General features: G+C 37.2%; 1 protein-coding gene across 3 annotated transcripts in view; it reads right to left on the minus strand.

The window, feature by feature from the left end:
• The window catches only part of DPYS (dihydropyrimidinase), a 268,242-nt gene that overhangs the window by 48,303 nt on the left and 193,278 nt on the right, over nucleotides 1-26,661 (minus strand). For all 3 annotated transcript variants that reach the window (XM_053715274.1, XM_053715276.1, XM_053715273.1), the window contains exons 6-7: nucleotides 21,016-21,157; nucleotides 17,744-17,886 (exon numbers count right to left, since the gene is read on the minus strand). In XM_053715274.1, coding sequence (XP_053571249.1) covers nucleotides 17,744-17,886; nucleotides 21,016-21,157 — 285 coding nt within the window. The remainder of the gene's footprint in view (nucleotides 1-17,743; nucleotides 17,887-21,015; nucleotides 21,158-26,661) is intronic.

The raw sequence follows: 26,661 nt of genomic DNA on the forward strand, positions 1-26,661 counted from the left end.
TTATCCTATCCTAAATCTCATCAAGGGGATTGTCTGTCCTAATAGCATCAGACAACGCATCAAACCAATATGCCGCCGCACTAGTGACGGTAGAGATGCATACATTAGGTTGCCATTGCAAACCTTGGTGTACATACATCTTCTTGAGTAACCCCTCTAATTTCTTGTCCATAGGATCTTTAAAGGCACAACTATTCTCTATGGGAATAGTAGTTCTCTTGGCCAGAGTGGAAACATCTCCTTCCACCTTGGGTACTGTTTACCAAGCCTCCTTGATGGAGTCTGCTATGGAAAACATATTTTTAAATATAGGAGATGGAGAAAAAGGGATACCCGGTCCCTCCCATTCTTTAGCAATGATTTCAGAAGCTCGGTCTGGTACAGGAAAAACCTCTACCGAGGAAGGAAACTCAAAATATTTTTTTAGCATACTGGATTTCTTCGGATTAACTATGACCATAGGGTCGCTGTCGTCCAATGTAGCTAAAACCTCCTTAAGTAACAGACGGAGGTGCACAAGCTTAAACCTGAAAGATACAACTTCAGTATCAGCATGAGGAATTACACTGTCAGAATCTGAGATCTCACCTTCAGATGCTACCGAAAGATCCTCCTCCTCAGGATTCTGGGAGGGGGCACCCGAAACAGCAACAACTGCATCAGTAACCTCACCTACTGAATGTCTAATTTTCCTCTTGTGCTTTCCCTGCAGCAAGGCAAATAATGCATCAGAAACTGCAGAAGACATGAGAGAAGCGATGTCTTGCAACGTAACTCCAGGAGGAGTTAAAGAGGAAGCGCAGGGCACTGCATGTGTGGGCGATACAAGTTGGGACACTTGAGGAGAAGGCTGCGGCATATATTGAAAATTGTCATTAGACTCCTGAACAGCATCCGCCTCGGAAAATGTTGGCTCAGAAAAGAGTCTATCCCTATAATTTAAAGTTCTCTCAACTTTGGCATCAAAACACAAAGTACAAGTGACATTTTGCAAAGCCTCTTGGTTAATTCTGACTCACAATGGATAAAATATCAAATAAAAAGTTCAATATTTTTAAATAAAATTTAAAGAGAAAAAATATTACTGTCACTTTAAATTTTAAACTGTAACTTTTTTTTTTTAATCAGAGAGGATAGTAAACCTGACAAATACTGCAGATCAACTCTACACCTCAGCTGCTTTGCTGAGGTGCCTACCTGCCTGTTGACACTGGCTCTCTTCTGGACAGGAGCCATTTCATAAATGACAGATCCGGAACTCAGCTAGCAGTTACAAGAAACTGGACTCTGTTGCTAAAGACGCATAAAATAAAAGTAGTATGCGTAAGAGAAACAGATGCTATACTACTTCCCCTTCCGATCACTAGGAAGTAAGGGAACAACAGAAATTGCCGCCTCCTCTAGGTCCGACCATCGTGGGCGTCGCATAAAGACATCTCCCGGTCGGCATATTGTTTTTAAATAAATGAAACCACCGAGAATAGTGGAACCACCCATAATGTATACATTTTTCTAGCCCCAGTGCCTGCGTATAAGCTGTCCACAATAAAAAGCCCAAACTCCACTGAGCCTTTAATGTGTCCCATACGAAATAAAGTGCCCAACTTATTCTGAGTCTTCTACTGCAATCCCAGAAAATAAAGTCAGCACTTACCTCCTAACCTGCCCGACAGGAAGGCAGCTCCAGGTTTGAGAGGTCCTCTCCCTCACATGGACCTGTGAAAAAAGAGAAAAAGACTGAGTAATTTTACTCAGACTTCCAATGTTAGGGCAGCATCAGTATATGGGAGGCACAGTGAGAATTATGTCCCACAAGTTCCCATTGCTCTAAAGCCACCACTGCCCTACTGAAGAGACTGATGTGGACTACGGCTACACCCTAGGACAAAGCAGCACAATCTTGCACTACTAAGAAAAATAATAAAATCTTGATTGAAGAATCATTTACTAACACCTAACTTTACCACTTCCTTGCTCAAACTAAGGCAAAGAGAATGACTGGAGTGGGAGGGAAGGATTGTGATTTTTAACAGCTTTGCTGTGGTGCTCTTTGCCACTCCCTGCTGGGCAGGAGTGATATTCCCAATAGTAATTAGATGATCCATAGACTCATCGTGTCATTAGAAAGAAAAGGCTTTTTTAGCACACCCCATAGAAGTCTATGAAAAAAGGGAGTTGTGATATCCGACCTCCAAATGTTAGCATGCCTGACTATTTCACTTGCGCTCTTAATTTTTACTTTTAACTTGTAATACCAGCACAAACATGGGAGCGATATTGATTTACCATGAGTGCTAACTGCGCTCAAGAGTGATAAAAATGTATTGTTCCATTTGTTCTGTAGGCATATGTGTAGCGAGATTGTATCAGGTTGGGAGGTCTGCTCGCTATCCCTAGCATTTCTTGCTACTAATTGTCTTCCTACTAATTCTCATTGGCTGATAGGTACTTCCTGCTAATGCTCATTGGCTGATAGGTACTTCCTGCCAATGCCCATTGAACATTAATACACAATACCTATAAAAGTCAATGAGGAATAGTAGGATGTTCAAAACTGATACTGGCATGTTATTTTAAATTTAAATTTAATTGTAATATATTTTAAATTTAAACAAAATGTACTTCACATTTATTCAGGTAATAAAAATGTCAGCATGTTTACTACTGCTCTTTCATACGGATCAGTACAAAATCCCTTTAAAGGGGCATGAAACCCAAAAATGTTCATTCAGGATTCAGACAGAATATGCAATCTTAAACAACTTTTAAATTTACTTCTATTATTTAATTTGATTTATTTTCTTGAAATCCTTACCCAGGTATGCTCAGGAGCAGCAATACATTATCACAAGCTAGCTGCTGATTGGTGGATGCACATAAATGTCTTTTTTCATTGTTTGACCAAATGTGTTCAACTAGCTCCCAGTAGTACATTGCTGTAAATTAAAAAGTTGTTTAAAATCACATGTTCTATCTGAATCATGAAAGAAAAATGTTGGGTTTCATGTCCCTTAAAATATCTTTTCATCCTCCCCAAGTCATGAAGCTACAGATCATATTTTGGGCTAGATTACGAATAGCGAGCGTTTGCACGCAAGCAAAAAGGGGTTTATCAAGTCTGCTTGCGTGCATCGGGTTTTACGTTATTATTACAAGTTTAAAGTAAACGCGATCACTTGAGAGTAATTAAAGTTAACGTGCGTCGGGTTAGTGCAGCCTCAGAGCTCTGGCTGCGAAACAACATCACAAAACACATAAAAAATTCATTACAAAGTAATAACACCTAATAAAAATTATTTAAAAAGAAATATTGCACAAAAAAGCTATAAGGGATCAAAGATATCATGCACAACTATCTCTAGGGTTTAGAGAATGGTCCGAAAAAGAGTGTGGATGAGTTGTGTTGACAAAAATGCCTTATTGATGTCACAGGAGAATGAGTCAACTGGTTCGAGATGATAGAAAGGCAACAGTAACTCAAATAACCACTCGTTACAACCAAGGTATGCAGAATACCATCTCTGAATGCACAACATGTCAAACCTTGAAAGCACATGAGCTACAGCAGCAGAAGACCACACCGGGTGCCATGCCTGTCAGCTAAGAACAGGAAACTGAGGGCTACAATTCGCGCACGCTCATCAAAATTGGACAATAGAAGATTGGAAAAATGTTGCCTGGTCTTATGAGTCTTGATTTCAGCTGGGACATTCAGATGGTAGGGTCAGAATTTGGCATAAACAACAAGAAAGCATGGGTCCATCCCGCCTTGTACAGTATCAACGATTTAGGTTGGTAGTGGGGGTGTAATGGTGTGGGGGATATTTTCTTGGCACACTTTGGGCCCCTTAGTACCAATTGAGCATTGTTTAAATGCCACAGCCTACCTGAGTATTGTTGCTGACCATGTCCATCCCTTTATAACTACAGTGTACCCATCCTCTGATGGCTACTTCCAGCAGGATAATGCACCATGTCACAAAACTCAAATCATCTCAAACTTATTTCTTGAACATGCCAATGAGTTCATTGTACTCCAATGGCCTCAACAGTCACCAGATCTCAATCCAATAGAGCACCTTTGGGATGTGGTGGAACGGGAGATTCACATCATGGATGTGCAGCCGACAAATCTGCAGCAACTGTGTGATGCTATCATGTCAAAATGGACTAAAATCTCTGAGGAATAATTCCAACACCTAGTTGAATATATGCCATGAAGAAGTAAGGCAGTTCTGAAGGCAAAAGGGGGTCCAACCCAGTACTAACAAGGTGTACCTAATAAAGTGGCAGGTGAATGTGTATATATATATATATATATATATATATATATATAAAACATAATTTATGTAAGAACTTACCTGATCAATTAATTTCTTTCATAGTGGAAAGAGTCCATGAGCTAGTGCCGTATGGGATATACATTCCTACCAGTTGGGGGTAAAGTTTCCCAAACCTCAAAATGCATATAAATACACCTCCCACCTCACTAATACCTAAGTTTAACGTATAGCCAAGTAGTGAGGTGTAAAAAAAGAAGTAAAAAGCATACAAATAGAGGAACTGGAAAAATAATGTACTTTATACAAAAAAATCTAAACTACAAAAAATAGGGTGGGTCTCATGGACTCTTGCCACTATGAAAGAAATTAATGTATCAGGTAAGTTCTTACATTAATTATGTTTTCTTTCATGTAAGTGGCAAGAGTCCATGAGCTAGTGACGTATGGGATATAATACCCAAGATGTGGAAGTGCACGAGTCACTAGAGAGAAATTAAATCCAAAAAAAAATTACGTTTTCTTAGAAATGTCAAAAAAACTCAAATCAAAGGCACTAGAATCAAACTGAGAAAGCTGCCTGAAGAAACTTTCTACCAAAGGCTGCTTCCGAAGAAGCAAACACATCAAAATGATAAAATTTAGTACATGTATGCAAAGAAGACCAAGTTGCTGCTTTGCAAATTTGATCAACTGAAGCTTCATTCTTGAAAGCCCAAGAAGTGGCAACTGATTTAGTAGAATGAGCTGTAATTTGCTGAGGCGGAGACTGCCCCACCTCCAAATAAGCTTTGTGAATCAAAAGTTTCAACCAAGATGCCAGAGAAATAGCAGAGGCTTTCTGACCTTTCCTGGAACCAGAAAAAATAACAAATAGACTAGAAGTCTTTCTGAAATCTTTAGTAGCCTCAACATAATATTTCAAAGCAATAACCACATCCAAAGAATGTAAAGACCTTTCAAGGGTATTCTTAGGATGAGGATACAAGGAAGGAACAACAATTTCCCTATTAATGTTGTTAGAATTCACAACTTTAGGCAAAAATTTAAACGAAGTCCGCAAAACAGCTTTATCTTGATGGAAAATCAGATAAGGAGACTCACAAGAGAGAGCAGACAATTCAGAAAATCTTCTAGCAGAAGAGATAGCCAAAAGAAATAACACTTTCCAAGAAAGTAATTAAATATCCAGAGAATGCATAGGCTCAAAAGGAGGAGCGGGCCTGTTAAATTTTCAATACCAAATTGAGACTCCAAGGAGGAGAAATAGATTTAATAATAGGTTTGATACAAATCAAACCCTGAACAAAACAGTGAATATCAGGAAGCTTAGCAATCTTTCTATGAAATAAGACAGAAAGGGCAGATATTTGTCCTTTCAAAGTATTTGCAGACAACCCTTTATCCAAACCATCCTGAAGAAACTGTAAAATCCTAGAAATTCTGAAAGAATGTCAAGAATAATCATGAGTGGAACACCATGAAATATAGGTTTTCCAAACCCGATGATAAATCTTATTTGAAACAGACTTATGAACATGTATCATAGTGCTAATTACTGAGTCAGAGAAACCTCTATGACTAAGCACTAAGCATTCAATTTCCCTGTCTTCAAATTTAGAGATTTGAGATCCTGATGGAAAAACAGCCCTTGAGACAGAAGGTCTGGCCTTAAAGAAAGTGGCTAAAGCTGGCAACTGGACATCCAGACAAGATCTGCATACCAAAACTTGTGAGGCCATGCTGGTGCTATCAGAAACACATAAGATTGTTCCATTATAATCTTGGAGATCACCCTTGGAAGAAGAACCAGAGGAGGAAAAATGTTAGCAGGTTGGTAAAACCAAGGAACTGCTAAAGCATCCACCATCTCCGCCCTGAGGATCCTTGGACCTGGAAAGGTATCTGGGAAGCTTCTTGTTCAGATGAGAAGCCATCAGATCTATTTCTGGAGGACCCCACATCTGTACAAGATTAAAAAACACATCTGGATGGAGAGACCACTCCCCCTGATGTAAAGTCTGATGGCTGAGATAATCTGCTTCCCAATTGTCTACACCTGGGATATGAATCACAGAAATTTGACAAGAGTTGGATGCTGCCCAAGAAAGTATCCAAGATACTTCTTTCATTGCTGAAGAACTATGAGTCCCCCCTTGATGATTGACATATGCCACTATTGTGATATAGTCTGTCTGAAAACGAATGTAAAGTTCTCTCTTCAATAAAGGCCAAGCCTGAAGAGCTCTGAAAATAGCATGGAGTTCTGAAATATTGATTGGTAACCTCGCCTTTTGAGGATTCCAAACCCCTTGCGCTGTCAGAGACCCCCAGACAGCTCCTTAACCTGTAAGACTTGCATCTGTTGAGATTAAAGTCCAGGAATGATGAACATAGGAGGCCCCTTGAACAATAAGGTGATGGGTTAACCACCAAGTCAGAGAGAGTTGAGTGTTGGGATTTAAGTTTATCAACTGTGATATCTGAGTATAATCCCTGCACCGTTGGTGCAACATGCAAAGCTGTAGAGATCTCATATGAAAACGAGCAAAGGGTATTGTGTCCAATGCTGCAGTCATGAGACCTAAAACTTCCATGCACATTGCCACTGAAGGGAATGATAGAGACTGAAGGTTTAGACAAGCTAAAACCAACTTAATTTGTCTCTTGTCTGTTAGAGAAAGAGTCATGGACACTGAATCTATCTGGAAACCTAAAAAGGTGACCCTTGTCTGAGGAATCAAGAAACTCTTTTGTAAATTGATCCTCCAACCATGTCTTTGAAGAAACCACACTAGTTGTTTCATGTGAGATTCTGCTAAATGAGATTAAGCTAGTACCAAGATATTGTCTAAATAAACAAACACCACAATACCCTGCTTTCTGATTACATATAGAAGGGCACCGAGAACCTTCGAGAAAATTCTTAGAGCTGTGGCTAGGCCAAAAGGAAGAGCAACAAATTGGTAATGCTTGTCTAGAAAAGAGAATCTCAGAAAACGATAGTGGTATGGATGAATCGGACTGTGAAGATAAGGGTCCTCAAAGTCTATTGTGGACATAAAATGACCTTGCTTAACAAAAGGCAGAATAGTCCTTATAGTCATAATCTTGAAAGTTGGGACTCATACAAAACGATTTAAAGTTTTCAGATCCAGGATTGGTCTGAACAAATCTTTTTTCTTTGGGACAATGATTTGACAGATTTGAACAAAAACTCAAACCCTGTTCCTGCTGAGGAACTGGGACAATCACCCCTGAAAACTCTAGGGGGCCTATTTAACAAGCTCCGTATGGAGCTTGATGTCTCGTGTTTCTGGCAAGCCTTCAGGCTCGCCAGAAACACAAGTTATGAAGCAGCGGTCTAAAGACCGCTGCTCCATAACCTGTCCACCTGCTCTGAGGCGGCGGACAGACATCGCCAGAAATCAACCAGATCCAATACGATTGGGTTGATTGATACCCCCTGCTAGCAGCTAATTGGCCGTGAATCTGCAGGGGGCAATATTGCACCAGTAGTTCACCAGAACTGCTGGTGCAATGATAAATGCTGAGAGCGTATGCTGTCTGCATTTATCGATGTGCAGCGGACATGATCCGCAATATCGGATCATGTCCGCTCACACAATAGTAATTCGGCACCTAGGTCTGAAATACACTTCCGAAAAGCCTGAGCCTTCACAGGGTTTGTTGGAACATGAGAAAGAAGCCTATTCGATACCCTTGAGAAACAATATCCTGAATCCACTGATTTTGAACAGAATCTGTCCAAATGTCTTGAAATAATTTCAATCTGCCCCCTCACCAGTTGAGCTGGTTTGAGGGCCGCACCTTCATGCAGACTTAGGGGCTGGATTTGGTTTCTTATAAGGCTTGAATTTATTCCAATTCAGAGATGGTCTCCAATTAGAGCCAGAGGCATTAGGGGAAGGAGAGGTTTTTTGTTCTCTATTCTTATGAAAGGAACGAAAATGATTGGGAGTTTTAAACTTACCCTTAGATGTCTTATCTTTGGGCAGAAAAACTCCCTTTCCCCCAGTGATAGTGGAGATAATAGAATCCAATTGAGAACCAAATAAATTATTATCCTGAAACGATAGAGAAAGTAATCTAGATGTAGACACCATGTCAGCATTCCAAGATTTAAGCCATAAAGCTCTTCTAGTTAGAATAGCTAAATACATAGATTTAATATCAATTTTAATGACATCAAATATAGCATCACAAATAAAATGATTAGCAAGTTGAAGTAAAAGACAGTTCAGGATCTGATAACTGCTGTGCTAAGCTGTCCAACCAAAAAGTTGAAGCAGCAGCAACATCAGCCATAGAAATAGCAGGCCTTAGAATATAGCCAGTATGTAAAAAGAGGGAGAGACTTAATATAACAAATTTTGGTGCCAAGAATGAATATATATAAAGATGATGCAAATGCAGAGGAAATATCTTTTGGCGCCAAAGCTAACACAATGAAATGATGCAACTTGCGTCATAACAGGCGCAACTTCACGGCAAAAAAAAATTGCAATAAAAAGTAGCATTTTGAGTCATCGCAAGCCTAATTTGCCTACGAAAAGTTTGAAAAACAGACTCCAAGTTACAACTAACTGGAGCCCCAGGTAAAAAAAAAAAAAACTAAATTCTCCCATAAACATAATTTCCATGCTGAAACTGTTAGACTGCAAAGGGAAATATACACAGACCTGACTCATGGCTAATATATGCAATATATAATATAAAGTGCCAAACATAGCTGAGAATGTCTTAAAAAATGATATATACTTACCAGAAGACACCCATCCACATATAGCAGACAGCCAAACCAGTACTGAAACATATCAGTAGAGGTAATGGTAGAGGAGTATAATGTCGATCTGTAAAGTGAGGCAGCAGATGAATACCTGTGACCAATTTACAGAGAGCGCTAGAATAGATTTCCCATAGGCGAAATGGTATTATCAGGCAATACTCCCTTCACATCCCTCAGACAAACACTGTACTTTGAGAGGAATTGGGCTTCAAAATGCTTAGAAGCGCCTATCACAGAAGAAATCAAACACATCTTGGTTCACCACCTCCAAAGGAGGCAAAGTTTGTAAAACTGAGGTATGAGTGAGGTGGGAGGTGTATTTATAGGCATTTTGAGGTTTGGGAAACTTTGCCCCTTCCTGGTAGGATTGTATATCCCATACGTCACTAGCTCATGGACTCTTGCCACTTACATGAAAGAAACATATATGTCTATATATGAGTACATATGTATTCATGTATTTATATGTGTATATTTGTATTTACATATGTACACATATACAGGCATATATATATATATATATATATATATATATATATATATATATATATATATATATATATATATATATTGTATATATATATATATATATATATATATATCTTTAAAAGTAAACAAAAAACTCCTCGGCACTCCAAAGGAATAGGTAAAAGAAAGTTCTTTATTAGTGCGCAGCTTAAAAACATGAAAATAAACGGCAGCCAAATAAAAACATATTAGCTTAGCAGAAGAAAACAGGGGGAACATCACCCTCCTGCAACATCACATATATATATCTTTAGGTTAATAAGCACTCTCACCAAACTGGTCAGGTAGGCACCAGGGTGAAAAAATAGGAATAATAGACTAGCAAGAAATAAGCACTCTCTAGTTTTGTAAAACAAATAGTATATTTAACTAGGGTGACGTTTCGAGGTATATATATATATATATATATATATATAGGTATAAATATATGTTTTAGCAAAATACCATCATATATATATATATATATATATATATATATATATATATATAAATATTTATTTAATGAATAAATAGAACATATTCTGCTATGTGAAGAAGATTGGAATGTGAAATATTCATATTTTCATGTTGGGTTAGCGCACTTGAGAATCAGGTTTGAGCGTGAGTAGTTTTTTTCCCACTTTTTTTTGCTCCATTGACTTCAATAGGGGAATACGCAATCACATGCGCGATACTGTAAATTTGATTTTCATATGCATTGGGGTTGCGCAAGAGCAAAAACAGTCTACTTTCAACTTGTAATACAAACGCAACTTTGTGCGCACAAAAACATAATTTATGTAAGAACTTACCTGATAAATTCATTTCTTTCATATTAGCAAGAGTCCATGAGCTAGTGACGTATGGGATATACATTCCTACCAGGAGGGGCAAAGTTTCCCAAACCTCAAAATGCCTATAAATACACCCCTCACCACACCCACAAATCAGTTTAACGCATAGCCAAGAAGTGGGGTGATAAGAAAAAAGTGCGAAAGCATAAAAAATAAGGAATTGGAATAATTGTGCTTTATACAAAAAAATCATAACCACCACAAAAAGGGTGGGCCTCATGGACTCTTGCTAATATGAAAGAAATGAATTTATCAGGTAAGTTCTTACATATATTATGTTTTCTTTCATGTAATTAGCAGTCCATGAGCTAGTGACGTATGGGATAATGACTACCCAAGATGTGGATCTTCCACGCAAGAGTCACTAGAGAGGGAGGGATAAAATAAAGACAGCCAATTCCGCTGAAAATAATCCACACCCAAAATAAAGTTTAAATCTTATAATGAAAAAAACTGAAATTATAAGCAGAAGAATCAAACTGAAACAGCTGCCTGAAGTACTTTTCTACCAAAAACTGCTTCAGAAGAAGAAAACACATCAAAATGGTAGAATTTAGTAAAAGTATGCAAAGAAAACCAAGTTGCTGCTTTGCAAATCTGATCGACCGAAGCTTCATTCCTAAACGCCCAGGAAGTAGAAACTGACCTAGTAGAATGAGCTGTAATCCTTTGAGGCGGAGTTTTACCCGACTCGACATAGGCATGATGAATTAAAGATTTTAACCAAGATGCCAAAGAAATGGCAGAGGCCTTCTGACCTTTCCTAGAACCGGAAAAGATAACAAATAGACTAGAAGTCTTTCAGAAATTCTTAGTAGCTTCAACATAATATTTCAAAGCTCTAACTACATCCAAAGAATGCAATGATTTCTCCTTAGAATTCTTAGGATTAGGACATAATGAAGGAACCACAATTTCTCTACTAATGTTGTTAGAATTCACAACCTTAGGTAAAAATTTAAAAGAAGTTCGCAACACCGCCTTATCCTGATGAAAAATCAGAAAAGGAGACTCACAAGAAAGAGCAGATAATTCAGAAACTCTTGTAGCAGAAGAGATGGCCAAAAGAAACAAAACTTTCCAAGAAAGTAATTTAATGTCCAATGAATGCATAGGTTCAAACGGAGGAGCTTGAAGAGCCCCCAGAACCAAATTCAAACTCCAAGGAGGAGAAATTGACTTAATGACAGGTTTTATACGAACCAAAGCTTGTACAAAACAATGAATATCAGGAAGATTAGCAATCTTTCTGTGAAAAAGAACAGAAAGAGCAGAGATTTGTCCTTTCAAGGAACGTGCAGACAAACCTTTATCCAAACCATCCTGAAGAAACTGTAAAATTCTCTGAATTCTAAAAGAATGCCAGGAAAAATGATGAGAAAGACACCAAGAAATGTAAGTCTTCCAGACTCTATAATATATCTTCCTAGATACAGATTTACGAGCCTGTAACATAGTATTAATCACAGATTCAGAGAAACCTCTTTGACTAAGAATCAAACATTCAATCTCCATACCTTTAAATTTAAGGATTTGAGATCCTGATGGAAAAAAGGACTTTGCGACAGAAGGTCTGGTCTTAACGGAAGAGTCCACGGTTGGCAAGAGGCCATCCGGACAAGATCTGCATACCAAAACCTGTGAGGCCATGCTGGAGCCACCAGCAGAACAAACGAGCATTCCTTCAGAATCTTGGAGATTACTCTTGGAAGAAGAACTAGAGGCGGAAAGAGATAGGCAGGATGATACTTCCAAGGAAGTGACAATGCATCCACTGCTTCCGCCTGAGGATCCCTGTATCTGGACAGATACCTGGGAAGTTTCTTGTTTGGATGAGAAGCCATCAGATCTATTTCTGGAAGTCCCCACATTTGAACAATCTGAAGAAATACCTCTGGGTGAAGAGACCATTCGCCCGGATGTAACGTTTGGCGACTGAGATAATCCGCTTCCCAATTGTCTATACCTGGGATATGAACCGCAGAAACTAGACAGGAGCTGGATTCCGCCCATACCAGTATTCGAGATACTTCTTTCATAGTCAGAGGACTGTGAGTCCCTCCTTGATGATTGATGTATGCCACAGTTGTGACATTGTCTGTCTGAAAACAAATGAATGATTCTCTCTTTAGAAGAGGCCATGACTGAAGAGCTCTGAAAATTGCACGGAGTTCCAAAATATTGATTGGTAATCTCACCTCCTGAGATTCCCAAACCCCTTGTGCTGTCAGAGACCCCCAAACAGCTCCCCAACCTGTCAGACTTGCATCTGTTGAAATTACAGTCCAGGTCGGAAGAATAAAAGAAGCCCCCTGAACTAAACGATGGCGATCTGTCCACCACGTCAGAGAGTGTCGTACAATCGGTTTTAAAGATATTAATTGAGATATCTTTGTGTAATCCCTGCACCACTGGTTCAGCATACAGAGCTGAAGAGGTCGCATGGGAAAACGAGCAAAGGGGATCGCTTCCGATGCAGCAGTCATAAGACCTAGAATTTCCATGCATAAGGCTAATGAAGGGAATGATTGTGATTGAAGGTTTCGACAAGCTGAGATCAATTTTAGACGTCTCTTGTCTGTCAGAGACAGAGTCATGGACACTGAATCTATCTGGAAACCTAAAAAGGTTACCCTTGTCTGAGGAATCAATGAACTTTTCGGTAAATTGATCCTCCAACCATGATCTTGAAGAAACAACACAAGTCGATTCGTATGAGATTCTGCTAAATGTGAAGACTGAGCAAGTACCAAGATATCGTCCAAATAAGGAAATACCACAATACCCTGTTCTCTGATTACAGACAGAAGGACACCGAGAACCTTTGTAAAAATTCTTGGAGCTGTTGCTAGGCCAAACGGCAGAGCCACAAACTGGTAATGCTTGTCTAGGAAAGAGAATCTCAGAAACTGATAGTTATCTGGATTAATCGGAATATGCAGATATGCATCCTGTAAATCTATTGTGGACATATAATGCCCTTGCTGAACAAAAGGCAGGATAGTCCTTATAGTTACCATTTTGAATGTTGGTATCCTTACATAGCGATTCAATATTTTTAAATCCAGAACTGGTCTGAAGGAATTCTCCTTCTTTGGTACAATGAAGAGATTTGAATAAAACCCCAGCCCCTGTTCCAGAACTGGAACTGGCATAATTACTCCAGCCAACTCTAGATCTGAAACACATTTCAGAAATGCTTGAGCTTTCGCTGGATTTACTGGGACACGGGAAATAAAAAATCTCTTTGCAGGAGGCCTTATCTTGAAGCCAATTCTGTACCCTTCTGAAACAATGTTCTGAATCCAAAGATTGTGAATTGAATTGATCCAAATTTCTTTGAAAAAACGTAATCTGCCCCCTACCAGCTGGGCTGGAATGAGGGCCGCACCATCATGTGGACTTGGGAGCTGGCTTTGGTTTTCTAAAAGGCTTGGATTTATTCCAGACTGGAGATGGTTTCCAAACTGATACCGCTCCTGTGGGTGAAGGATCAGGCTTTTGTTCCTTATTGTGACGAAAGGAACGAAAACGATTATTAGACCTAAATTTACCTTTAGATTTTTTATCCTGTGGTAAAAAAGTTCCTTTCCCTCCAGTAACAGTTGAGATAATAGAATCCAACTGAGAACCAAATAATTGATTACCCTGGAAAGAAAGGGAAAGCAAAGTTGACTTAGAAGACATATCAGCATTCCAAGTTTTAAGCCATAAAGCTCTTCTAGCTAAAATAGCTAGAGACATATACCTGACATCGACTCTAATGATATCAAAGATGGCATCACAAATAAAGTTATTAGCATGTTGAAGAAGATTAACAATGCTATGAGAATTATGATCTGTTACTTGCTGCGCTAAAGCTTCTAACCAAAAAGTTGAAGCTGCAGCAACATCCGCTAAAGATATAGCTGGTCTAAGAAGATTACCTGAACATAAGTAAGCTTTTCTTAGAAAGGATTCAATCTTCCTATCTAAAGGATCCTTAAAGGAAGTAATATCTGCCGTAGGAATAGTAGTACGTTAGCAAGAGTAGAGATAGCCCCATCAACTTTAGGGATTTTGTCCCAAAACTCTAATCTGTCAGATGGCACAGGATATAATTGCTTAAAATGTTCAGAAGGAGTAAATGAATTACCCAAATTATTCCATTCCCTGGAGATTACTTCAGAAATAGCATCAGGGACAGGAAAAAACTTCTGGAATAACTACAGGAGATTAAAAAACCTTATTTAAACGTTTAGATTTAGTATCAAGAGGACCCGAATACTCTATTTCTAATGCAATTAAGACTTCTTTAAGTAAAGAACGAATAAATTCCATTTTGAATAAATATGAAGATTTATCAGCATCAACCTCTGAGACAGAATCCTCTGAACCAGAGGAACCATTATCAGAATCAGAATGATGATGTTCATTTAAAAATTCATCTGAAAAATTAGAAGTTTTAAAGGAATAACAGACATGGCCTTCTTAATGGATTTAGAAACAAAATCTCTTATGTTAACAGGAACACTCTGAGTATTAGATGTTGACGGAACAGCAACAGGTAATGTAACATTACTAAAGGAAATATTATCTGCATTAACAAGTTTGTCATGACATTCATTACAAACAACAGCTGGAGGAACAGATACCACAAGTTTACAGCAGATACACTTAACTTTGGTCGATCCAGCACCAGGCAGCATTTTTCCAGAAGTATCTTCTGACTCAGTGTCAATCTGGGACATCTTGCAATATGTAATAGAAAAAACAACATATAAAGCAAAATTGATCAAATTCCTTAAATGACAGTTTCAGGAATGGGAAAAAATGCCAGTGAACAAGCTTCTAGCAACCAGAAGCAATAAATAATGAGACTTAAATAATGTGGAGACAATAGTGACGCCCATATTTTTTAGCGCCAAAAAAGACGCCCACATTATTTGGCGCCTAAATGCTTTTGGCACCAAAAATGATGCCACATCCGGAACGCCGACACTTTTGGCGCAAAAAAACGTCAAAAATGACGCAATTTCCGGCGACACGTATGACGGCGGAAACAGAAAAAAAAATTTGCGCCAAAAAAGTCCGCGCCAAGAATGACGCAATAAAATGAAGCATTTTCAGCCCCCGCGAGCCTAACAGCCCACAGGGAAAAAAGTCAAATTTTAAGGTAAGAAAAAAATTGATTATTCAAATGCATTATCCCAAATAATGAAACTGACTGTCTGAAATAAGGAAAATTGAACATCCTGAATCAAGGCAAATAAATGTTTAAACACAAATATTTAGAACTTTATATAAAAGTGCCCAACCATAGCTTAGAGTGTCACAAAAATAAGACTTACTTACCCCAGGACACTCATCTACATGTAGTAGAAAGCCAAACCAGTACTGAAACGAGAATCAGTAGAGGTAATGGTATATATAAGAGTATATCGTCGATCTGAAAAGGGAGGTAAGAGATGAATCTCTACGACCGATAACAGAGAACCTATGAAATAGACCCCGTAGAAGGAGATCATTGAATTCAAATAGGCAATACTCTCCTCACATCCCTCTGACATTCACTGCACGCTGAGAGGAAAACCGGGCTCCAACCTGCTGCGGAGCGCATATCAACGTAGAATCTAGCACAAACTTACTTCACCACCTCCATAGGAGGCAAAGTTTGTAAAACTGATTTGTGGGTGTGGTGAGGGGTGTATTTATAGGCATTTTGAGGTTTGGGAAACTTTGCCCCTCCTGGTAGGAATGTATATCCCATACGTCACTAGCTCATGGACTCTTGCTAATTACATGAAAGAAAAGCTTACTTCTAGCGCAGTTAACGCTCGAGCTAGAGCATTACATAGTGCTCTACTTGTAATCTTTCCCTTTATATGTATCTCCTATATGCTATTATAAATAAAAAATACATATAAGTTCTAAAAGCCTGGGTTGTCCACAGTTGACCGAACAGATAGATCAGATATATCAAACAAGCAAACTTTTAGCCATTTGCAACGTTCCTTGAACTAAATGTGCACTACTGTCAGTGTCAGGTTCAAAAATAACTTGTGCTCTGTCAAATGCATAAAGGTTCCAATTCATTAACAGTCACACTGAGATAACAAAAAAACAACAAAAACAAGCTTTCATGAATTAAAAATGTGGTATTTGTTCAGGTTTATCACTGACTCATTTACATGACAATAACCCTGATCAGACTTCAAATGAAGTTCTAAAAGACTTATTGAAATGTTTAAACATCTGAAATGAAGGACAGCTGTTATGCAGATTTAGTATTTTCCCTGTAAAAAATGTGACAAGCAAGCTAAGATTATTCATAGAAGATATAAAAAAAGTCACAAGAATGTTATGCTGAATGACAAGCAAAAGTTGAATAGTTATAGATAATGTTAAAGAACGTAGCCCATCAAATTCAACCTGACAACTTCACCTATAAATTATTTTTTTTAGAATTTAGTGTATATTTAAAGGATCAAACTGTAAAAAAGGGTGAAGTTTTGAAGGACCCTCGACCATTTTCCCTATAGTTATTGATGCATTGATCTGATTACTATACAGCACTTCTTATCAATGTATTAACTGATTACTAGGGATATTGTATCTACATTATTTATGTTTTCTTTCTCAGCCACTTTTTGTGTGTTTTCTGCATTCCTCTCCATGTCCATCTCCTCATGTAAATCTGCACACACAAAAAACTGATTCAAACATTGTGCAGGAGGTGTGGATGGTTCAGGCAATCCTTGCACAGTGCAGGAAGCCAGAAAAACAGGTATAATGAATCAACATCTGCGGGGACCAGGTAAGTCTCCATGACAGTGGGCTATGAGCAGCGTCAGGGTGATCCCTGGTTTTATGTTAGAAACCAGGTCATTTATAGCTTGGAGAACAGTTCAAACTGTTTGCTTAATAAAAATAAAGATTACTTATGAAGTGGATGGCCGGAGCGCGAGGTATTAAAAAGTAAGTTAAAGCGCATCTCCATTACAACTGATAAATTAAACTCCATCTAAAATATTACTAATATTCCAGATCTGTTTATATTGAAGGGAACATTTACCACCACTTTAAATAGAAACTTTTTTCTTCAAATAATCTCATTTTAAAACAAAACATATGCGCAGGAATATGAGAATCAGTTTTATTTTACATTTAGGGAAATTGTCAGTCGGGAATCCCTTCTCTGTGCTCTTTGTTCCCGGCTGCACAGTAATGAGACCTTTTAAATATACTAATCATTACTTAGCATAAGGTAAAAGCTCGTTTAAATAGAGCCCACAGAATTAACAGTTTCATACCTTGTAGCTTCGGGATCCCAAATAACGATGTCAGCATCTGATCCTTTAGCGATTTTACCCTTTTGTGGATATATGTTAAAAATTCTTGCTGCGTTAGAGCTAGTGACAGCCACAAATCTATTTTCATCCAGTTTACCACTGTGCTGCGAAGAAAGATATAAATGGTGAATGTGATGGCACAAAATTATAGATAGAACAGTCAGACATACAATAATGGAGATTATGCCAACGCATTTAGGGCTAGATTACAAGTGAGGCGCAAACAATTTTCATGAGGGTTTTCATGATCGTTTGGGCTCTGTTTTAATTGCACTCATATTACAAGTTATGTGAAATTTACACTTGAATCCTTACTGCGATCCCAGAACTGTGGTTAACTGTTTTCTGAAACTAAAAAGTATTATGTATACATATAAGCATATATAAAAGTGCATTGGAGCCTTTTCAGTTAAGTAGATGAAAACATGTAAAAGCATATTTATGCAATATTCATATTTAATAAATGTTTTATCTATGTATTTACTGTAAATATTTCACATTCCAATGTTCTGCCCATAGCAGAATATGTTCTATGTATTTAAATATATATTCCTATATACAGTTGTGCTCATAAGTTTACATACCCTGGCAGAATTTATGATTTCTTGGTCATTTTTCAGAGAATATGAATGATAACACAAAAACTTTTATTTCACTCATGGTTAGTGTTTTGCTGAAGCCATTTATTATAAATCAACTGTGTTTACTCTTTTCAACAGAAACTACCCAAATGACCCTGATCAAAAGTTTACATACCCTGGTGATTTTGGCCTGATAACATGCACACAAGTTGACACAAAGGGGTTTGAATGGCTATTAAAGGTAACCATCCTCACCTGTGATCTGTTTGCTTGTAATTAGTGTGTGTGTATAAAAGGTCAATGAGTTTCTGGACTCCTGACAGACCCTTGCATCTTTCATCCAGTGCTGCACTGACGATTCTGGATTCTGAGTCATGGGGAAAGCAAAACAATTGTCAAAGGATCTGTGGGAAAAAGGTAGTTGAACTGTATAAAATAGGAAAGGGATATAAAAAGATATCCAAGGAATTGAGAATGCAAATCAGCAGTGTTCAAACTCTAATCAAGAAGTGGAAAATGAGGCGTTCTGTTTGATAACATATGGCATTCATCTTGCCATCAATTCTGACCAAATTTCCTGTGCCTTTGTTGCTCACACATCCCCAAAACATCAGTGATCCACCTCCGTGTATCACAGTAGGAATGGTGTACCTTTCATCATAGGCCTTGTTGACTCCTCTCCAAATGTAGCATTTATGGTTGTGGCCAAAAAGCTCAGTTTTGGTCTCATCACTCCAAATGACTTTGTGCCAGAAGGTTTGAGGCTTGTCTCTGTGCTGTTTGGCGTATTGTAAGTGGGATACTTTGTGGCATTTGCGTAGTAATTGCTTTCTTCTGGCGACTCGACCATGCAGCCCATCTTTCTTCAAGTGCCTGCTTATTGTGCATCTTGAAACAGCCACACCACATATCCTGTATTTCACCTGAAGTTATTTGTGGGTTTCTCTTTGCATCCGAACAATTTTCCTGGCAGTTGTGGCTGAAATTTTAGTTGGTCTACCTCACCATGGTTTGGTTTCAACAGAACCCCTCATTTTCCACTTCTTTATTAGAGTTTGAACACTGCTGATTTGCATTCTCAATTCCTTGGATATCTTTTTATATCCCTTTCCTATTTTATACAGTTCAACTCCCTTTTTCCCACAGATCCTTTGACAATTGTTTTGCTTTCCCCATGACTCAGAATCCAGAATCGTCAGTGCATCACTGGATGAAAGATGCAAGAGTCTGTCAGGAGTCCGGAAACTCATTGAACTTTTATACACACACACACTAATTACCAGAAAACAGATCACAGGTGAGGATGGTTACCTTTAATAGCCATTCAAACCCCTTTGTGTCAACTTGTGTGCATGTTATCAGGCCAAAATCACCCGGGTATGTAAACTTTTGATCAGGGTCATTTGGGCAGTTTCTGTTGTCATTATGATTTAAAAGAGTAAACACAGTTGATTGATAATAAATGGCTTCAGCCAAACACTAACCATGAGTGAAAGAAAAGTTTTTTTGTGTTTTCATTCATATTCTCTGAAAAATGGCCAAGAAATCATAAATTCTGCCAGGGTATGTAAACTTATGAGCACAACTGTATATCTGTAAATATCTATACCTATATATAATCATCTATATAATGGTATAAATATATATTTGTTTAAAAAAACCATCAGATATATGTAGAAATATGTGTGTATGAATAAATAGAACATATTCCGTTACATGAAGAATATTGGAATATGAAATATTCATATTTCCATGTCGGGTATCATTTTTGTGATCGCATACTGTAATTTTTTTTATTGTTTAAAAAGATAGATAAAATAATCCCTTTATTACCCATTCCCTAGTTTAGCATAACCAACACAGTTATATAAATACACTTTTTACCTCTGTGATTACCCTGTTACTAAGCCTCTGCAAACTGCCCCCTTATTTCAGTTCTTTTGACAGACATCCATTTTAGCCAATCAGAGCTGGCTCACTGGAACTCCACGTGCATAAGCACAGTGTTATCTATATGACACACATGAACTAACACCCTCTAGTGGGAAAAACTGTCAAAATGCACTGAGAGAAGAGGCGGCCTTCAAGGTCTTAGAAATTAGCATATGAACCTCCTAGGTTTAGCTTTCAAATAAGAATACCAAGAGAACAAAGCAAAATAGGTGATAAAAGTAAACTGGACAATTGTTTAAAATTACATTCTCTATCTGAATCATGAAAGTTTAGTTTGGACTAGACTGTCCCTTAAATTTCTCATGTGGCACTGTATCAAACGCCTTTGCAAAATCTAAGAATGTCGCATCAAGTGATTCCGCTTTATCTATATTTTTCCTTCCTTCCTCATAAAATCTAATTAGATTAGTTTAACATAATCTATTTCTCCTAAAACCATGCTGATTTGAACTCATAATTATTTTTACACAAATACACTCATCAATATAATCCCCTATAATCCCTTCAAGTATCTTCCCCACTATCGATGATAGACTAACTGGTCTATAGTTTCCTGACATCAAAAATATAGATTGAAACTGACATCAGTGTCAAATGCTTACAGTGTTATTAATATCACTGTGTACCTTAGTTGTTCATAACAAAGATAAGTGTATTATACTAAATTTAAATTCAGCTGAGCAATGTAAAAAATCTTACCACTCCTTTTTCCCAGATAACAGACATTCGGTCCTCAACACCATTTACTCCATTAGGGATCTTTGTGAAATCGTCCTTTCCGAGTGCTTTCTGGCACGTGTTAAAAGTACAGTTATCTGTACCAGTCACACTTAGGTCATCACTAAAATAAGGAGAAATAAAATACATACCAGTTATAATATTATTTTTTAGCTCAATAATGGTTAATCAAAAGAAGTACCACAGTGACAAACTAGTTATAAACCAACTGGGTCCCTTATATGGCTGTATTCACAGCTGTCTAAAGCTGTATAATGTTTGCTTATATAGGCCTTGATTAAAGTATATCAGTGATTTGTTCCCAAAAATGCTATTTGCTTCCCAACCAAGGCCTAGTTTCCATTGAGGTTGTAAAGTTTGGAAACTAGTGATAAAACATTTCTCTCTATTAAAGTCTGGCCCTATACCAAGTGATTACAATGCTACATTATTTTGTTAAAAAAGGGTCTCACTTCCATTGAGTCATTAAAAATGGAGCTGTAAGCTACCGAAGTGGCCAATAGCTAAAAGTGGTTTACAGATGCATTTTAGTACCAGGTTTCCATTTAAATATTTTGAGAATTGCGTGCAGTCGCTCTTTTCATGTAGTTGTAAGTTAACATTGTGTTAACGCTTCCATCCGACCTAGGATTTCTTGAAAATTAATTAGTTGCTATGGTAACCACTGCCAGACATTACACTATAAAATGTATGTTTAACTTCTGTGCTCCTTACCTGTGATCACCTCTATAGAGAAATAAAAAAAAAAACAAAGATACACTTATTTATAAAACATATTTTTTTAACTATAAACAAATACTATTTTTTATTATAATTACATTTTCCACTTTATTCATATATGTAATATCTATTGCTGCCCCATGCATAGGTCCAGTTTTAATTCTGTAGATATGTGCTTGCATACATTTTTAAAATTAAATACATACTGATATTTCAATAAAAAATAAGTGCAACTATTCCTATACATGAGACAACAATAAATATTACATATTACAATGTATTTCTACATTGAAACACTTGTTTGCAAGTTTAAAAATGTAAATGGAAAAAAGGTCTCAAAAAGTAAAATTTTCCTTTTTTTCACCTAGTTGAGCTGGGTGTCATTTTCCTCAATGTATTGACAGCCTCCAACAGTGTATTAATGCTTTGCGCTTTCAATGGAAACCTGGTATAAGTTATCACTTAATGACTTCTAATACTTTCTATGGGATGCAAAAATATTTTCAACAGCCAATCCCCGGCTGCTGATATTGAGGTATAAACGAAATTGCTTCTGACAGCATAATTATTGGTTTGCGACCTTTCACAAACCTAATTGCGGCTCAATGTAAACGAGCCCAAGGTTAGGAGGTCGCTTAATCACGGCTTTCATAGTTAAGTATTGCAATCCATTTCCATCCGCACCACTGCTAACCCATCTAAACACATCTTTAAGGTTGTCAAAATGAGCAGACTGTGTGTTCTTTTTCTAGCACTATATGGTTGCTTTGCAACTTTCACAAGGATTGTTTTAAACAATATTTTTTTCTACTGTTTGTTAAAGACATGTTTCAATTTTAGAGTGAACTAAAAACAAAATGATAACTGAGTTTCTATGTAAAACAATTATATCTTCTTTTACTGGATTTAACATTCTTTAAACTGTAAATCGTGACCCCACTGCCTTGCTGCTTTGTATCTTCCTAAGTGGCTCTTAAACAAGAGTGTAACTTCTTGAACAGGTTTTTATGAGGGACGTGCCTCCACGCACACTTAGTCCAAAGTCGCTCACGAGAATGCTTTTCAAAGTGTCTATGCCTACATCACTGAACTCACGGTCACAAATGCTTGTTCAAGATTACAAGTTCGGACTTGTAAACCTGTTTATGAAGGCGCAGTCTAGTTTAAGGGTCTCATAGGAAGATAAAAAACAGCAAATCAGTTTATAGAATCTTAAAATCCAGTAAAAAAAAAGATATGTGTTTTGCATTGAAACTCGAAAAGCTGTTGAAAAGTGACCTAAAATGTATTGTGGTCATCAAGGTCTTTTCGGCTTCATAAGGATCCAAAAAGCTGCTTGCGAGTATAAAAATCAGCTGAAATAGAAAAGTAGCCTTTTTTGATCAAAAAGAGAAGAAAAAGCCGCTCCTGATAGATTGTGATCAAGGCCAATGTTTGCTAAAGGCTCAATCAATAAATCAATTATAATGACATAACAAACTTTCATTAGAAGTGGTAAAGATATACACTGTGGTGGACCTCAGTAATGCCTGGGATAAGTATAAGGCTATCCTATAAACTAATTAAGGTTATACTTTATAGTAAATATCAGGCCTGTGGTTCTTATCTGCCATACAAACATATTCTTCTATGTTTATGATTTCATAATGGCAGCTACAACTTAATAAATATATCACTATGTACTTTATCTACTTTTTCTAAGGTATTTATTCAATGTAAAGGGCCAATGGTATGCTCCATATTGGTACTCTTGTCTTCAAGTAGAGATGTCATGTTTCCATAAATATTATTATTACATATTAATAATCATTATAATAATGATGATAATACTAGTAATAACAGTCGGCTAGATTACGAGTTTTGCGCTATGAGTGAAAAAGCAGAGTTATGGCTCTTTTTCACTACCGCTGGTATTACGAGTTTTGAAGGTACATCTGTACCGCACACTTTTTTGGTCGTAACGCAACGTAACTACCGCAGCTTTCAAAAAGTCCTTTTTCAATGGGACTCCCATAGCACTGTTATTTCGAGTTTGCCTGTCCGGATAAAAAGTGAGCAGTACAGCCCATAACTACAAGATCCGTACCGTAAACTGAAAGTCAGTAGTTATGGGTTTTACGCTACAAAGCTGTAGCATAAAACGCATAACTAAAGTGCTAAAAAGTACACTAACACCCATAAACTACATATTAACCCCTAAACCGAGGCCCTCCCGCATTGCAAACACTATAATAAAAATATTAACCCCTAATTTGCCGCTCTGGACATCGCCACCACTATAATAAACATATTAACCCCTAAACCGCTGCACTCCCGTAAACACTAGTTAAATATTAATAACCCTAAATCTGCTGTCCCTGACATCGCCGCAAGCTACATTACTATTAATAACTCCTAATCTGCTGCCCCCAAAATCGCTGCCACTATACTAAAGTTATTAAGCCCTAAACCTAACCCTAAGTCTAACCCTAACCCTAACACCCACTAACTTTAATATAATTAAAATAAATCTAAATAAAAATTACTTACCTGTAAAATAAAGGTGAAGACAAAGACAAGATGAAAAGCAATATGATACTAAAAAAATGGGGCTATAAAGCTATATAAAAAAACTAGCATAAATTGTTTAGTATAATACAAAACTGAAAACTAAAAACGCTGTAATATGTTAGATCGCATAAATGATGATACAAAAACATGATACAAAAAAATGATGAATCATTTGTAATGATCGTAATCTGGATGTTGTATAAAGAATATGAATTGACATCATCTATTTTATAAAACAATGAGTATTATCAAACGAAGGGCCGAAAACCGGGACAATGAAAACATGTCATGAGGAGCTTGTTTATTCTCTGGTGTAACAAACCTTATGATCAATAGTAGAAACAATGAAAATGTGAAATATACTAGGGTGGAAATGAATTTGTTAATGTGAAAATTTTTATGAAAAATTAAAATAAAAAATAATAGTTACTAAGAACAAAAAAATTAAAAAATGTATATATATATATATATAAAAAAATAATAATAATAAAATAATACTAATAATAAAAAATAAAAAACTCTAGGGGAAAAAAGAACTATTGTGGAAGTGTTGACAATGTTGAAAATCTAAATGGACTGTTATAAGAAAGTGAATATATGGACATATAAAAGTGATAATATGAGAGGAAAAAATGGGAAGTGTCGAAATGTGCATCTAGCTATAATGGGTTGAATACTCAAAAAGGCTGTAATTCTAAAATGCACTGACAGAAATAACTAAAATATGTATATGATCAATTAAATGCAGCCAAATCAAGATTGGAATTTAGGCCTGATGGCCATAGGGTATTGAGTTTGTGAATCCAAAAAGTTTCACGTTGTCTGAGTTTGAGGATTCTGTTGTAATCTGTGGAAGGTGGGATAAAATCTATGGGGTAGAACTTAAAGATTTCATGATTGCCATTGTGTTTGCTAAGGCAATGTTCTGGAACACTATGTTTGATTTTTTTTCTTTTTGCAATATTTGCAATTGCGCCAATGTTCACCCCAACGTACCCTGGCTTTTCTAGAGGTACGCCCCACGTACTGTACCCCACATACACATTCCAAAACATAAAGAATGAAGCTGGAATTGCAATTAAAAAATTTTTTGATAGGGAAATTTTCTCCAGTGGAAAAAGATGAAAAAGTTTTTTTGCCAGATAAGATATATTTGCATGTATTACAACCCTTTTTACCACATTTGAAAATCCCTGTCTAAGAAACGTAATATGTTTTTTTTAGGTTTTTTTGTGGATTATAATTGACATGTTTCACTCTTTTACTGGGAGCTAGCTTACCCCTAAGAGTTGGTGCTCTAGTATAGACAATTCTTGGATATTTTCCTACTAAGGTTTTCAAAACTGGGTCTTTAAGAATAATATGCCAATGATTAATTAAAATCTGTCGTATTTGTTTGAAATTACTGTTATATTGAGTAATAAACATAGGGTCAGTGGAAAAAGAGCCATCTTCCTTTTTGGTATTGTTTTTGTTGAGAAGAGTGTTTCTATCCATAAGTCTAGCTTTGTTCAAACAAGAATTTAATAAATCTTTCGGATATCCCTTGTCAATAAATCTTTCATAGATTACATGACTCTGGGAATCAAAAGTTTCAAGATCAGTACAATTTTGCCTAATTCTTTCAAATTGGCTGTAAGGTATGTTTGACAACCAACTTTTTTGGTGGTTGCTAGTAAAATTCAATTAGCTATTACCCCCCAAAATAAAAAAAAACCCTAGCCTAAACTAAACTGCCAATAGCCCTTAAAAGGCCCTTTTGCGGTGCATTGCCCCAAAGAAATCAGCTCTTTTACCTATAAAAAAATAATACAAACAACCCCCAACAATAAAACCCACCACCCACACAACCAAACCCCCCAAATAAAATCCTATCTAAAAAACCTAAGCTCCCCATTGCCCTGAAAAAAGCATTTGGATGTGCATTGCCCTTAAAGGGCATTTCGATTTTTTTCCAGCCCAAACCCTAAGCTAAAAATAAAACCCACCCAATAAACCCTCAAAAAAACCAACACTAACCCCCGAAGATCCACTTACAGTTTTTGAAGACCGGACATCCATCCTCAATGAAGCCGGGAGAAGTCTTCATCCAAGCGGCAAGAAGTCCTCAACGAAGCCGGGAGAAGTCTTCATCCAAGCGGCAAGAAGTCGTCCTCCAGACGGGCAGAAGTCTTCATCCAGACGGCATCTTCTATCTTCATCCTTCCGACGCGGAGCGGCTCCATCTTCAAGACATCCGGCGCGGAGCATCCTCTTCTTCCGACGGCTCTTCAAGAATGAATTCTCCTTTAAGGGACGTCATCCAAGATGGCGTCCCTTGAATTCCGATTGGCTGAT

This window comes from Bombina bombina, chromosome 5 (genome assembly GCF_027579735.1).
Source record: "Bombina bombina isolate aBomBom1 chromosome 5, aBomBom1.pri, whole genome shotgun sequence".
Taxonomy (NCBI): Eukaryota; Metazoa; Chordata; class Amphibia; order Anura; family Bombinatoridae; genus Bombina; species Bombina bombina.